General features: G+C 45.2%; 1 protein-coding gene across 1 annotated transcript in view; it reads left to right on the forward strand.

Annotated features, from left to right (window-relative positions):
* The first annotated feature begins 11384 nt into the window (after window positions 1-11384).
* TRIM44 (tripartite motif containing 44) overlaps window positions 11385-16774 on the forward strand; it is a 113962-nt gene continuing 108572 nt past the window's right edge. The window contains exon 1 of the mRNA XM_040980111.1: window positions 11385-12128. Within this exon, the coding sequence (XP_040836045.1) occupies window positions 11484-12128 (645 nt within the window). The 5' untranslated portion in view covers window positions 11385-11483. The remainder of the gene's footprint in view (window positions 12129-16774) is intronic.

The following is a 16774-nucleotide window of genomic DNA, read 5'->3' on the forward strand; positions in this document are numbered from 1 at the left end:
GATTGTGTCTAGAGTCCTGGCTTCTACCTGGCCCCATCTGAGCTTTTGCACGCCTTTGAGGAGTGAGCCAGTGAATGGAAGATCTCTCTCTCTCTCTCTCTTTCTGTGTTACTGTCTTTCAACTAAAATATAAATAGCATTCACTTAAGAATAGTTCTGAATTAATGTATCATATGTTTAATTTTAGGTGTTTGCAGTAAAATATTTTAAATTGCAGGGAGGCCTTGAATGCTTTCTGCTACTTCTGCAAGTTTTTATCCATTAGAGTTACTCATATTTGTGGTAACTTTAATGTGGGGTAACCCACATTTGGAGTATTTAGGGGTCCTATCAAAGACAATGGTAAAACTGCTTTAATTGGAGTCACCTGATACTCACTTCAGTGAATGCTTTGTACCATGGACAAAGGGTTATGGAGTAGCAGGAGGTGATATTGGAAAGGTAAGCAGGCGATCAAGTCAGAGATCTTGGATACCCTGCCAAGATCACAGGCAGTGGTGGAAATCAGGTAATGAGTGTTCAGAGGACAAATGTATCTTCACTGAGTTTGCATTTGGAATAACTATTCAGGTAGTCATGGAGAGCATAAGAATTCAGAAGAACAACTCAAACTCAGTTTTCCTTATACTCCATTGCCAACTTTTGACATTCGATGTGTGTGGATTTCTTGCACATACACCAAGCAATCAATTTTGTAACAGACATTGGCCAAATGTCCCCTAATTCAATTCAGTTCTCACATCTACTACTTGGAGATCACTCCATAGCCTCCCAAGTTAAGGGCTCAGCCCTGAGATAGCCTTTCTTGCAGGTGACAATCTCAACTTCCAAGTTGCTCTGCCTGTGCCTCTGAGTGACTATAGATTGGGGTTTCCACTACACCCTCCTAGGGTTCAATTAATTTGCTTGAGTGGCTCACAGAACTGAAAGAAATATTAATGTTGACCAGTTTATTACAAAGGTGTTAAAAAAGCAACAGGCTTTTTTAAAAAAAGAGGCTTAAGGGACAAGGTACCTGGCACAGGGCTTCCTAGCTCTCTGCAGGTTTACCCTGTCTGGGAACCTCCAGCTGTTTGGCTGTACTGAAACTCTCTAAACCCAGTATTTTCAAGCTATTATTGAAACTTTATTACATAAACACGTAAATCATGGGAAATCATGTAGAAATATGACAGGACAAAATGGGTATGCATAAACGCTAACAAACTGGGGAAATCCAGCAAGGTCCCTCTCTTCAGACTCTTCTTGGTCTTTGTATAGCATCCCTTCCCTCTGGCTATAGGATGTAGGGCAGGATGTAAGACTCCCTGCTGAAACCGGAGTCTTAAGATCCGCTATCAGACACAGTAAGTCAGAGAACTTCTTTATGGCCATCTTTAAGAATGACAGGGGGAGATTACAGTGTATTTTTAGTTTCTACGACCCAACTTGGGAAAAAGAAATTCTAGCTTCTATGGCTCGTCTTGGGGAAAGTAAAAGGAGCAGGTGAGAGGAGGACAGGAGAAGGTCAAGGAGAGAGATTTCACTTCAGAGACCCAATTCTGAGGCCTAAAGTGCCCCCAACAATAAAAAAAAGAAGGCTTTCCTTCATTTTTATTACTCTGAAGTTATTTGGAAGCTACTTGGGGAACCAAGGACAAAGGGTCAAATACAGTATTGTTCTAATCATTTTGGAAAGGGCTATAGGAGTTTTAAGCTAGGACATGGATGGCAACCTCATATTTTTTCAGAGGCCAACCAGAAATGGAAGACCATCAAGTCCTGCTAGAAAAATGAATGGAATGGCATCACTCATAGCCTTGTTTTGCAGTTGCATCCTCCGGCAGTAGCGCACAGCTCGGCCCATGGAAAGAAAGCAATACTTAGTAACTGAATGGATGCGTGACTGAATGAATAAATGCATGCATGGACCATCTGAAATTCTGCTTTCACTCTTCATTCAATCACACCAAAAGATGATTCATCAGGAATTTCCAAGATTGTATTTCTTCCTTTTGACCGTATTTATAACTGCTGGTTTATCAGTTCATGATACTACTCCTTTAAAATTTGTCTTAATAGTTCAAGTGACTACCATGACAATGTATAATCTTGAAACTCTTTTCAAAAGGCACCACTTCTAGGGAGCGTAGTTGAGGAAAATAATTTGCCTGGCAACTGACTCTCACAGTCTACTTTCCTCTTCTTCATAAGATTTATTTATTATATTGGAAGAGTAGATTGACAGAGAGAAGCAGAGACAGAAAGATACTAAATCCACTGGCTCACTCCTCAAATGGCCACAATGGCTGGAGCAGAGCTGATCTAAAACCAGGTGCTAGGAGCCTCTTCCCAGGTTTCCTACATGGGTGTAGGGTCCCGAGACTTTAAGGCATCCTCCACTGCTTTCCCATGCTGCAAGTAGGGAACTGGATAAGAAGTGGAGCAGCTGAGACACAAAAAAGCACCACATGGGATCCTGGCACTTACAAGGTGAGGCTTTAGCCATTCAGCTATCTTATCATTTAAATATCACACTTGTTTATTAACATTATTCAAATAGTATCTGTTTTTAAACAAACAAATTATTTGTTTAAGATTTATTTATTTATTTTTTTACTGAAGGGCAGATTTAGGGAGAGGAGGAGAGAAAGAGAGAAAAGTCTTCCATCCACTGGTTCACTCCACAAGTGACTGCAAAGATCAGAGCTGAACTTATCCGAAGCCAGGAGCCAGGAGTTTCTTCTGGGTCTCCCAAGGCTTTGAGCCATCCTGGGACACCAGCAGGGAGCTGGATGGGAAGTGAAACAGCAGGGACATCAGTTAGTGCCCATGTGGGATCCTGGCGCTTGTAAGACGAGGATTTAGCCAGCAGTTTACTGTGCCAGGCCCATCCCATCCTTTTTTGAACAATGTTGATAGATAAGTGATCTGCTGGGAGAATATGTTTACAAATCTAAAATTGTCTCAGGGTTGGAGATGGTGGTAAGCCTATTGGTTGAGATGTTCACATCTGACATCAGAGTGCTTGAGTTCAAGTCCCGGGGTTACTAGGTACACTTTCCTGCAAGTCTACACAGGCTGTAAGTGATGACTCAAGTGGTTGGGTTCCTGCAACCCACATAAGAGGCCCTGGTTGGATTCCAGGTCCCCAGCTTTGACTTGGCCCAAGCTGTACAGTCGGGCATTTAGAGAGAGAGCCCAGCAGATGGGAGCTTCCTCTCTTTCTATTTTTCTGCCTCTCTACTTCTGAAATCAATGGGTTAAGCAAAAAAGTTTTGAAAAATAAAACTGACCAAGATTAACATCTAGAAGATATAAAGTTTGGCCACAAACAAATGGGTACAAATTCAATTAAAAACATGTAAAACATATACTATAATTAATTATCACTATATATCCATCAGATGGATACCAATAAAATTGTACTATACTAGTGTTATTAGGGGGTAGACACACAAGATTTCAATAATCACAGAATTTTGCTAAAAAATGAAAGGAATAAAAAGTTTTCCTCCTTGGGCCTGGTGTGATGGCTCAGTGGCTAAATCCTTACCTTACATGCACAGGGATTCCACGTGGGTGTTGATTTGTGTCCCAGCTGCTCCATTTCCCATCCGACTCCCTGCTTGTGACCTGGGAAACTCTGCACTTGTGTGGGAGACCAGGAAAAGGTGCCTGGCTCTTGGCTCCTGGCTTTAGTTTGGCTCAGCTCCAGCTGTGTTGGCCACTTGGGGAGTGAATCAGTGGATGGGAGATCTTTCTGTCTCCCTTTTTCACTGTAAATCTGACTTTCTAATAAAAATAAATACATCTTTAAAAAAAGAAAAACCCAGACACTTCAATATGGGATGTGGATTTCTGAAGCAGTGTCTTAACCCTGCACCAAATGATGGTCTGTATGTAAAATTCAACAACACACACATTAGTGAAACAATAGAATACCTGTTAAAAAATACACACACACATACACAGACATAAGCATATTTATCAAGCACATTAGAGCTCTGTTTGAAGAAGTTGAGAGAATGGAAACGGAGTTTGGAGATGAAAACCATAAAATTAAATTATATTACATTTAAATTAAATTAAAGTAAATTAAATTAAATGCAAAGGATGCCTTGTGTGGATTTGAAGCAGGTTATGTTTTGGGTAGTATGATTAAATGGGCTGTTTGCATGAGAGTTCCAAAACAAATAAATAAATAAATGAAGAGAGCAAACCTGGGGAGGCTTTCCTCATAATCCCTGATTTACAGGGCCTGTGCACCAACCGTGGAAATACAAAGTCTTTAATTAGTTCCAGTCCAGAGGTGACTGCTTTTCCAACTGGAGGAATGGGAGGCAAATTCAGGGTTTTTTTCTCACTCCCCAAGCGTGCTGATCTCATGGATGATTAAGTGTCCGCCTTTATTCTCTGCAGCCCTCTCAGATAAAAGCCAAGACCACCCCTAAGAAAGGATTTCCAAAGAGAAGGGTTTGCAAAACAACATTTAGCCTGCAAGAATTAACATTACTCAGGGGCCTAAGGTCCAGGGAGGAAGTAAGAGATTAATTCACAATTCACTGAATATTCTTTCAAATAATTCTCTTGGCTTTATATGCTCATGCTGGTACAATGGAGGCATACACTAATAGAGATTTTTATAGAAAGTGTCTGAGGAAAATATCAGTGCAAACATGGCTAAGTATTTATATCCTTATTATTATATCTTACAGGAACTATTTTAGCACTGCTTATCAGTAACATACTAAATGAGTGAAATGCAAAGATTTTGATTAGAACCTTTCTGGAGTTTTCTTTATCTTTTAAGGGGATGTGGTGTTTAGAATAACATAACGCTGCTACTGAATGAAATGAGCATGTTCAGGAGGGAGCTGGGCTGAGGAATTATTTTCTGTATCCACTTCCAGCAGGCTTCAGAGTCAGGCCTGGTCTTTAAGACTTCTTTACATGTTGGCAGGGAGATACCATATTTTACTGCACTGACATAATAGGATAAGATGTTAACTAATATGATAACAGCATGAGATGGGATTTAGGTGATCTCAGGAGCATGTTGAACAAAATGAAATCAGTCACTAAAGTGACAGTTGATTACGTCGGAATGGGACTGGCTGAAGGGTGCACATACTTCCCCTTAAGCAGTGGACTTGGACATGCTGCCTTGTTCTCTTTTTAGCTTCCAAAGACTTTCCTAAAGTTAAATGTACTATGTTATCTTACTAAGCCCTATTTCTTCTATTTGGAACAGGCAAAGGGGACAGAAATTCGTTTTATAGCTGGATGGAAAAAGAAAATTACTGGGAAGCAATTATGCAATTTGGGGAGACCACCTATTTGTAACAGGTGAATATAGTAAGATGGAGGCAAATAGGTGAGTTTGAATCCCAATTCAGTTGCCTTCTGATCAGTGATACCTCAATGTTTCATTGTGTTTCTGAACCTGGTTTTCCTGGTTTGTATAGAACTCAAATGTTGAAAGATTTCTGAGTTACTAGTCACATAATAGTAGATAGCTCTTTATTTAGATATATTTCATTTCTCTCTCTCACAACTATGTCCTGTTCTCCACAACTATTGCCTGTGCAGCATCTCGGAGATACCTTATCGGTTGTTGCTAACTGCAATAAAAAGCAACGCCAAGTGTGATGATCAGCCACAAGTTGATTCAAAGTCTCAGGGTAATTTCTTATGGAGCACTAGACAACTAATCTTGATTTTATTATGTTGAATTATTTTTTATTTAAAGATTTATTTTTATTTGAAAGAGCATAACAGACAGAGGAAGAGAGACAGTAAGAGAGAGAGAATTTTCTATCTGCTGCTTCACTCCCCAAGTGGCTGCAGTGGCCAGAGTTGAGCCAATCTGAAATCAGGACCCAGAAGCTTCCTCCAGGTCTCCCACACACATGCAAGTTCCCAAGGCTTCAGGCCAGCCTCTATTGCTTTCCCAGGCCATCAGCAGGGAACTGGATGGGAAGTGAAGCAGCTGGGACATGTACCAGCATCCATATGGCACTTGCAAGGTTAGGATTTAGCTACTGAGCCATTGTGCCAGGCCCATGGTAAGCTCTTTCACAATGAAGCCCTGACAAGTTGGAATGATTTAGAACTGGGCAGCAGTTAAAAGCTGAAATAATTTTGGGAAGAACATAAATGATTCAAAGTTTGAAAAAAACTGTTAATAGAATTTGATGACTTCTGGGAAAGTGATAGGTGAGGGTCTGGAGGGAAATCATATTGGAAACTGCAGGAAACAAGATTCTTGCTATATAGCAGCAAGTGTTTAGTAACACTGTTTCCCTGCAGTAATGCTGAAAGTAGAAAATGAGCCTAATCAATTGAGTGTTCCACCTAAGTATTTACCTTGTTGGGCACTGTCTGCTTGTTGATTACAGAAAAATGTGAGTAGAGATCATCTGAAGGAAGAACTTAAAAAAAAATCCAGAATATAGTTTTGACCAGCGTTTCTGTATGGCAAATGATGAAAAAATGAAGAATGGCTTCCAGGCAAAGATAGACTTCAGGCTGTTGCCAAAATAACATCATTTGAAGAAACTAAAAGTGTGGCTGTAAAACTCCAGGTTCAAACCTTAAAAGATCTACAGCAGTAATTCAGAGCACCAGCAGACACACCATAGGGCTTCAGAGACATATGTGGGGACCCTACAGAGTAGAAAGGGGCTTATTTTGAATAGATTTGGGGTGCACATTTTGTTAGCCTTATAGGAGACTCAAGAAGGTTTTATAAGCCTGCAGGCGTGGAAACAGACAGTATACTTTGGATTCCCTAAATTCTCCTGTCAAAACTCTACAGCTGCAAACATGGAGTGATAGTAATTGGATAAGGAAGGGTAACTCAGAGTGGAGTCAAGATCCCGAAGGATGAAGTCAAGAGCCATGAAGAGTCATTCCCCAGCAGGAAGAGGTTTAAATCTGAATCAAGGAACCTACAACAAATGCCTAGCTGGATTTTAGAATGTTCTGTAGCCATATACCTCCTCAAAACCTCCTTCTTTTCTCCTTTTAAAATAAGAGTGTCTGTTATCCTAACTCTGTCTCATTATTGTATATTGGGAGTACAGGAGACACTGGTATTCACTCAAGGAGCTTGAAATGTTATGTGCAGGTGTTTCGACCACACCTGGATCCAATTTAGCTATAAATCTAGATGAAATAATGGATTAGACTTTGGGAATCCTAGAAAAAGAAAATGCATTTTGCATTGGAGAGATACATGAATCATTGGAGAGCATACGCCAGACCCATGTAGCCAGTCTTCAAGATGGCCCCAAAGAGCCCTATTCTTGGTAGTTGTGCCCACATATGGTATCCTACCGTACTGAGTACACCTACTCTCTGTAAACAGACTAGACATGATGGTATGTGACTTCTGAGTATTGAGCATGAAAGACATTGCAACTTCGATTTTACCCTTTGTTGGAACACTTAAGGAGATTTTAACCATTATGTCACAGCGACACTCAAGTAGCCCTATAGCAACTGGTGAGTTTTCCCATAGGCTAGGAGTGAACTACGTTGGTGGTGAATCTTACTGTGACCATCACACAGCCAACAAGTTTCCTGAAATCTTTGCCAGATCTTAAGCCAGAACTATCCAGCAAAGTCAACCAGAGATTCCTGGTTCACTAAATTGATCTAAGTTAATTATAAATTATCATTATAATTATAATAAATAATGTTTACTATTCTAAAGGTGTCATATTTTGAGATCATTTTCTAGGCAGGAATAAATTAATATGACAAGGGCACAATTTCTGGATGCCCCTAAAGATTTCATTTCCTAGGGAATCAGTTGGATCTGATGTCTGTGGAAAAACAGACTTGCCTCACTGCATGTGCTACCCATCACCAAAATTTTACGAAGTCCCTTTTTACATTGTCTCATCAGTTTTTGCCTCTAAGACCCTGTCTCTACAGTGGGCTCAAAGAATCTCTGTGAAGTGCCAAATACTAAACTCCACAGTATTATATAACTTTTTAAAGATTTACTTATTTTTATTGTAAAGTCAGATTTACAGATAGAGGAGAGAGAGACAGAGAGAGAAAAATCTCATCTGTTGGTCCACTCCCCAAATGGCCACAATGATTGGAGCTAAGCTGATCTGAAGCCAGGAGCCAGGCACATTTTCCTGGCCTCTCACAGAAGTGGAGGTTCCTAAGATTTTGGAACCTCCGCCATTGCTTTCCTATGCCATAAACAAGGGGCTGGATGGGAAGTGATGCAGCTGGGACATGCCCATGTGGAATGCTGGCACTTGCAGCTGGAGGATTAGCCAACTGATATACAGTGTTAGATGTGAACCATTAAACTAAGACCATAATGTAATAATGACCTCATTGGGCTACTTTTCACTCTACTGGATCCTGGTTGCAAATATATCCATTTAAGACATTACAAAATGATTTTCCTTGAAAAGTCACTTTTTGACGAGCAATGGGTAATAAGTTACCATTAGATATAAAAAACTTCTTATAAAAACGAGTTTTATCATGGAGCCCATGCCATGCCATAGTAAGCCAAGCCTCCACTTGGGGTGGCATTATCTTATATAGCTGTCGGATTTTATTTCAGTCCAACTCCTTGCTTACGGCCTGGGAAGGCAGTAGAGAATGGCTCAGCTCCCTGCATCCATTTGGGAGACCTGGGGTAAGTTTCTGGGTCCTGGCTTTAGTTTGGCTTGGCACTGGTTGCTGAGAGGTCATTTGGGGAGTGAAGTATAAGGATGACCCTTTTCTTTCTCTGTAAATCTGCCAAATAAATAAAATGAATCTTTTATTAAACAGTAGGGTGATGTTTAATAATATTCTCTTTACATCACAAAAACTAGAAAGGAATTTAAATATTGTTACCAAAAACAAATGAAAAATCCCTGAGAAAATTTACCCTAATCTGAACATTACACAGTGTTTACATGTATGGAAATACCACTTGGAACCCTACAAACATGTGAGGTTTTTTCTGTGTCAGCTAAAGAACAATAAATATTTTTGGAAACTCTAAGATGGACTATGTCAATCAGTGGATTCCGCAGCGACTTCATCGTGCTTGGAATGGCGAGATTGGCAGCAATTGAGAACTGGTGAACTATCAAAACCACTTGTGCAAGACCCTCGGAGCATGCCCCACATTGGGGACCTGGGATGGGTGGGAGGCTGGGTGGGGCTTCTCCTTTTATCTCCCTCTTTACCCCAGCTACAGAAAAAAAGAGAATGTGGAAATGATAGTCTTACCCACTTTCCTGTAGCCCTTGAGCCTTTGTGCCCTAATTAACCATGACTGCCAAAAATAAATAAGTAAATACATTAAAAAATAAATTTGGAAAAAATATTTTCTAGAACTAAATTATTTCCTTTTAAGTCTGAGGGGGGTTAGAAAAAATAAAAATGCTACTCACTTGGTTTAATAATGGTGATGTTCAAGTTAATATTTGTTGAATTTCCTTTTCTAGAATTATGCATACATCTCCACTTTGAATGTAGATACAGAAAAATAAAATCCAGAGAAATTAACTGGAGGGAAACAGCAATGTATATGGAATTGGAACAGAGATTTTTTTTTTAAATCAGCATTCTACAAGATTGTTTTGAGATTTAAAACAGGAGTGTAAGAAAGACTTATCTAAGAAAAGCTGCAGGAGGATTTAGCATACTGGGGACTCAATGATTAAGATGCTGGTTACAACATCTGCAAGGCCAGAATGCCTGAGTTGGATCTGTGCCTACTCCAGCGGGAGGCAGCAGGCCACTGCTCCAGTACCTCTGTTCCTGCCACCTCCACAGCAGACAGGGACTCTGTTCCTGCCTCTATGCCAGCTACGTCCAGGCCAGGATGCTGTACTTTGTGGAGCGAACCAGCAGATGCAAGAGAGCTCTCTGCTGCTCAAGCAAAAATCAATCAAAAGATGAAGGCGATATTATCTGTGGGTTACATTCGCTTTGTTTACAATGTTTTCCATAACCCCACCTACTGCCTTGATATATAATGGCAATCATGCAGAAATCCTAGAGCAAAATTAACTAAGGGGGTCGACGACATTCAGCTCCTGTTCTTAATCCTACCTCAGCTTCTCCATGACTGGGTAGGTCAAATGTTCTTTTTCCTCTCTTCTATGAAGGGTGAGACCAAGATATAGGATTGAGACAGGATGTACACACTCCCACTCACTAGGAAAAATTCCCCATGGGTTTAAAACATACTTCAAAACCTCCTCCATAGATCACCGCAAACACTAAATATAATTTGTGCCAAAAATAATAAGCGAATGTACTGCAGGCACCTTCACACCAAATCCACAAAAATACCCAATGAAGTGGGCAGGGCCTTTATTTCCACTCTGCCCAGCATGGCCAGAAACCTGATTAATGAATGCGGCATCAGGAATTGGGGGGTCCTGGGGCAGTGCACTTCCCACAGCTTTCAAAGAGCCACAAAAAGATACGACCTAGTTCTTGGCACTTCAACACTGCTTAATAAATCACAGCCCATTCTTCACTCTAGGAATCTAATCTGAATCCAGAAAGACTTCTCACGTATAGGAAACTGGAGCTCGGGCCATAGCCTTTCCCTCCAGCCTCACCTGTCTAACCAAAGGCTCAGGAAAAGAGCCAGGAATCCTCAGCCCCTGGGAGGCAGGAATGCAAACACACTTTGCAAACAAAGCATAGTATTTCTTCGGATCGAAAAGTGTTTGCTCAGTCTGTCTGACAGTCCCAGGGCCCCAGAGAACAAACACAGACCTTCTGGGGCCTCTGAAAACCCCCAAAGCTCAGGTTTCCGGCTGGTCAACAATGCTCCAAGCTGGCACCGCGCAGAAAACCCGCGGACCGCGACGGGTACTGAGCACACAAGGACCAAGGTCCAGTGGACATCTCCAGGGAGGGACTGGGGGGGCGGGGCCGAGTCCCCAACCCCAGGAGACCGCGAGGCTTCCTCCATCCTCGCTCCACTTTCCCGGGATGCTGAGATTCCTAACCGCAGAGCCGAGCCCCAAGGGAAACGCTTAAAAAAAAAAAAAAGGGCCATTGCCACTTTAAATGACTCAGGAAGTGAAAAGAGTCCGCCTGACAGCGAAAGGGAAAGTGGAACCGGGGCGGCGCGGGAGCCTGCAGCCGCCGCCGCGTTCCTCGCCCGGGGAGGGAGACCAGCGGGCGGCGCGGGGGCCGACGGGGCCGCGGGGCGGCCGCGCCGGAAGTGCCCCGAGCGGCCGAGGAAGCGCCGCGGCTGCGCGCAGCAGGCCGAGGCGGAGGGACGGGCCTTCGCTGCCGGCCGGGCTAAGGGGGCTGTCTGCGGGTCCGGCTCTCGCAGCGAGACGCAGCGCGACCCCGGCGGGCGGCGCCTCCCGGAGAAAAGGCCCTCGCCCGGGCGAGGAAGAGGGGGAGGAGGAGGAGGAGGAGGAGGAGGAGGAGGTGAAGGAGCCGCGCCGAGGCCGGCGGCGAGCGCGGCGGTCCGCAGGCCTGGGCCGCGTCCCTGCGCCCACATGGCCTCCGGAGTGGGCGCGGCCTTCGAGGAGCTGCCTCCCGACGGCACGTGTGACGAGTGCGAGCCCGACGAGGCCCCGGGCGCCGAAGAGGTGTGTCGCGAATGCGGCTTCTGCTTCTGCCGCCGCCACGCCGAGGCGCACAGGCAGAAGTTCCTGAGCCATCACCTGGCCGACTACGTCCATGGCGCCCAGGCCTGGGCCTCGGGAGCCCCTGGGGAAGGGGACGCGGAGGCCAAGGACGAGCAGGACAAGGAGTTAGAGAGCGAGACGGAGGAAGGCAGTGAGACGGAGGAGGAGAGCGAGTCGGAGGAGGAGGAGGAGGAGGAAGAGGAGGAAGAAGAGGAGAGCGAGGAGGAGAGCGACGAGGAAATGGAAGACGAACAAGAGAGTGAGGCGGAGGGGGACAACCAGGAGGAGGGGGAGTCGGAGGCGGAGGGGGAAACCGAGGCAGAGAGCGAGTTTGACCCCGAAATAGAAATGGAAGCCGAGAGGGTGGCCAAGAGGAAGTGTCCCGACCACGGGCTCGACTTGAGCACGTACTGCCAGGAGGACAGGCGGCTCATCTGTGTCCTGTGCCCTGTCATCGGAGCCCACCGGGGCCACCAGCTGTCCACCCTAGATGAAGCCTTCGAGGAGCTGAGAGTAAGTACCGAGCACAGGCCTGGGAGCAGCACCCCTGGGCTTACAGCCGGTGGTCCAGTGGGTGCTTCGACCCTGGAACCCTGTTCTGTTCACCTGATTGGAAACAGTGTTTATTCACTACTGTTGATGACACTTCTCTGAGAAGCACAGGGACTGGACCCTTGAGATTGTAGACGTGTACACAAAATGTAATCTATAATTTCTGGAGATTTGCAGCCCTCTGGTCTGCGGTTCCCAGAGATGAAGGAGCATTCCTTGGGAATGTTGATCTCTCCTAGGCCATTTTCCATAAGTCGTGCTTGTGGGTGCAGGTGCTGTGACTTAGGGCTCCTGGTGATGAGGGTTGCTTTGCCAGCTTGGAAACGGGGAAAGTCGTTGAATGAGTGTGTGTTGAAGGTGAACTTGGCAAATGGTTTGCCTCGAGTTGTGATGGTGTCGTTTGACCTTGGCTTTTCGAAGCAGCCTTCAGCTTGCTGGAATGGAGTAATAAACATTGTGACAAAATCCACCATATCAGCTTTTCTCTTTTATTCCATATTTTTCATTGTAAAGCTTACATTCAGAAAGTGTATGAACATATACATAATCAGTAATGATAAAACACTGATGTATTCTTCACTTGGCTTACGATGTTCTGGTGTGAGATGTGTAACTTGCCACACTGTGATGCCCATCCTGGTTGACTAATACTGATTCAGTCCCGGCTTCTGGAGCTCCTGGCCATCGAAAACAGTACAGACACTAACATTGTTAGTCATGTCTTCTGATGTAGATTTCCCATATTTGATTGGATTAGAAACATAGGAATGGAATTACTAGGTTTTAGACTGATGCATTTCTTCAGTAGTACTAGAGATCGTCAGCTGTTTTCTGAAGTGGTTGTACCTGTTGGACTCATGAAGCATGTGGAAGTTCTGCATTTCTGGATCTTCACTAATACTTACTGTTACAGTAGTTTTGATCTTTGCCAATCTTGTGACTATGTACTGAATGGTATTCTTCCTTTTTCAAGAGGTATTTATTTGAAAGGGAGTTTAGTGTAGATCATATCATGGTTTACTCTCCAGAGCGTCACAGTGTTCAGGAGGGGGCCATGCCACAGCCAGGAGTGCCACCTGGATCTTCCATGTGGGGCTCAGGCAGGCCTGAGTCGTCACCCATCACCTGCCAGGCACTGGAACCAGCACTCCAGGGTGGAGTACAGAGTCCCAATGTGGGCTTGACCCTTTGTAGCACAGCACCGGTTCTGTGAATGGTGTCTTGTTTGGGTTTCACTTTGTATTCCTCTCGATATTAATGATTTTTGAATATCTTGTTTTCCTATTTTGTGAAGTACCCAGGCATGCTTCTGTGGGGTTGCCAGTGATTTTCTTGTTAACTTCTAGCCATTTTTATATATTTGTTTCTGACTTCTTTGTTGTTAATATCGGTTGCAAATATCTTATGTAATTTTTCCTATTTCAGAATTCTAACTTGAGTGGGAGTTTTTCATTTTATTGCACAATTTATCAGTACGCTATGGTTGCTTGTGTATTTTTGTTTGTTTGTTTTTTGCTTTTTGGCAGTGGGGGAGGGAGGTAGGAAATCTTGTTCTTAATACCATGGTGGAAATGTAGGAGTCCAATTCCATTTTTTCCCCCCCTACAGGTAACCAGTTTATCAAGCACCAGGAAGGGCATGTTGACAGAGAGAAGGAGAGACAAAGAGAAAGATACTACATCCGCTGGCTCACTCCTCAAATGGCCGCAATGGTTGGAGCAGAGCCAATCAGAAACCAGGTGCTAGGACTCTCTTTCCAGGTCTTCCAAATGGGTGTAGAGTCCCCAGGCTTTGGGCCATTCGCTACTACTTTCCCAGGGCACAAGCAGGGAGCTAGATGGGAGTGGAGCAGCTGGGGCACGAACCGGCCCCTGTATGGGATCCTGGCACATGAAAGGCAAGGACTGAGCCACTGAGGCATCATGCTGGGCCCATAGTTTTTTTTTTTTTTTTCCATTATTTTATTTTATTTTTGACAATCTTTACATAATTAGGGCACAAAGGTTCAAAGGCTACAGGAAAGTGGGTAAGACTATCATTTCCACATTTTTTTTTCTGTAGCTGGGGTAAAAGGGGAGGTAAAGACATAAGCCCCACCCAGCCTCCCACCCATCCCAGGTCCCCGATGTGGGGTATGCTCCGAGGGTCTTGCTCAAGTGGTTTTGATAGTTCACCAGTTCTGGATTGCTGCCAGTCTTGCCATTCCAAGCATGATGAGGTCGCTGTGGAATTCGCTGATTGGCATAGTCCATCTTAGAGTCTCCATTTGCCCTGTTTTTCATTGCCAGCATATGGCTGGGGTAGCTGATTGATTTTTTCTGTCCTCTGTCTTTTCATGGTTAGGGATCTGAGTCCTGCAGTTCAATTACGGGGATCCCTAAAGAAACTTTGAGGTGAAGCCAGATCAGGTTCTTGTGTGTACTTGCAAATACAGGGCCCAGTACAGTCCATCGCCCCAATCAGCTAGTGGGTGCAATTGCTGGGTCGGTTTTATTTCCAGTGCTTTCTTCTACGCGAACCAATGGGTGTTGCAGGCCAGCTTGATTCTGCCCAGCACATCCTTAGCCCTCACATAAACCAGTGGGAGCTGCAGCCTAGTTGGAACCACCCACAATAACCCCCACCAGGCCCACCCCCTACCGTGGTTCCCATGCTTGCCAGTATGTGCAGCAGACTAGTCCAGTCTGTCCCACATCCCATTCAGCTCTCATACATGTCTGTGGGTATTGAAGCCTAGTTCAACCTAACCAGCTCCACCATCCAGCTCACACACATGCTGTTGGGTGCCTTTTTGTCTAGCCACCCCTGCCCCTGTCCTAGTTTTCGAGCCCTGCAGTGGGGGTGGTAACCCAAGAGGGAGGAGCTCACTATTTCCCTTCTAGGCCACTCCCATTCCCGAATTATGCACTCTCCATGTGGTTCTGCAGTTTAACCACAGATTTAGCCACAAGTGCCAGCTTTTGCATGCTGATGCTGTGGCAAAGCCTAACCAACCCTCACCTGCTCTAATATAAGCTTGCACCAGTTGGAACAATCAGCCCAGCCTGGCTGCGGCAAAGCCCAACCAACCCTCACCTGCTCTAATATAAGCTTGCACCAGTTGGAACAATCAGCCCAGCCTGGCTTTTCCCTGGTCTAGCACACATGAGGCCCACAGGTGTTGTAGCTCTGTCTAGTCTGGTCTGCCCCATCCCAGCTCACACTTTCCAGTAGGAGTAGCTATCCAGCAGGACCCCCCCCCCCCCCCCCCCCCCCCCGGCTCACACACACACACATTCTCCCTGCCAACCCTGCCACCTCCCTCCCTGGTTCTGACATGTGCTGTGCTGTTGGGTGCTGTGGCCACATCCAGTACAGGTCTCCTCACCTTGGCATTCCGTATTGTGTACTGGTTTTTGTTGTGACCAAACCTGGCTCAATCCACGCTCTGTTCCGGTGCTCAGATCACCAGCGGCTGATGTGAATTGGTTCAGCCTGGTCTGCCCCCGACCCATGCAAAATGTATGACAGTGGGATACATGGCCTGTTCTGGGCTGTTTCCTGTTGTGGTTCTTTTTTTTTTTTTTTAATTTTTTTTTAAAGATTTATTTTTATTATTTTTTTATTGGAAAGGCGGATATACAGAGAGGAGAGACAGAGAGGAAGATCTTCCGTCCGATGATTCACTCCCCAAGTGAGCGCAACGGGCCGATGCTATGCTGATCAGAAGCCAGGAGCCTCTTCCGGGTCTCCCACGCGGGTGCAGGGTCCAAAGCTTTGGGCCGTCCTCGACTGCTTTTCCCAGGCCACAGGCAGGGAGCTGGAAGGGAAGCGGGGCTGCTGGGATAGAACCGGCGCCCATATGGGATCCCGGGCGTGCAAGGCGAGGACCTTAACCACTTGCGCCATCACTCCGGGCCCTGCTGTCGTGGTTCTTGCATTCACCTGCAGGGACTATGTCCTGCCAGAAGAGTTGCCCAGGCTCTTTCATCAGAACCTTTCCCAGTGCCAGATCTTGCACATACCAATGGGTCCATGAGCCAGCCCTACTCAGTTCACCTCCTGTCCTAGCAGGAACAGTGGCCTTTCCTGACTGGCCTTCAACCCATTCTGGTTCTCACTGTTGGGTGTTTTAGCTCAGCCATAGCTTGTCCATTCCCACATACAGCTCATACATGGCTCAGTAGGGGCTGAGACCTAGCCTAGTCCATCTTATATCTACCCTGGTCCTCAAGAGCACCAGATAGTGTTGGAGTCTAGCCCAGCTTGGTGCATCCAGTCTCAGTCCACACTTGTGCCTAGGGAGGTTACAACTGTATCCTGATCAGAACGCAGCCCCCCATTCCAGCCCACGTGCTCCTTGGTGGGAGCCTCCACTCAGCTAGGGTGTCCCCTTAGCTCCCCAACCATGCCTGTTCCCAGCCGTAGATCGTGCACATGCCAGTGGTTGCTCTGACTCAGTTTGGCACAGCCCCTCATCTGTTCCGGTCCCTGCCTTAGATGCTGTGGCTTAGTGTCCTTGGCTCACCCAGATTAGTAGGTGCAAGAGCCTAGCTCGGCATGACCTGTGCTCCCTCCTGATTTCTCATTTTGTTTGTGAGCTAAGGTTTACTCAGTCCTGCCTGGTC

This window comes from Ochotona curzoniae, unplaced genomic scaffold, assembly GCF_017591425.1.
Source record: "Ochotona curzoniae isolate NIBS_2020 unplaced genomic scaffold, NIBS_Ocur_1.0 contig_3432, whole genome shotgun sequence".
Lineage (NCBI taxonomy): Eukaryota > Metazoa > Chordata > Mammalia > Lagomorpha > Ochotonidae > Ochotona > Ochotona curzoniae.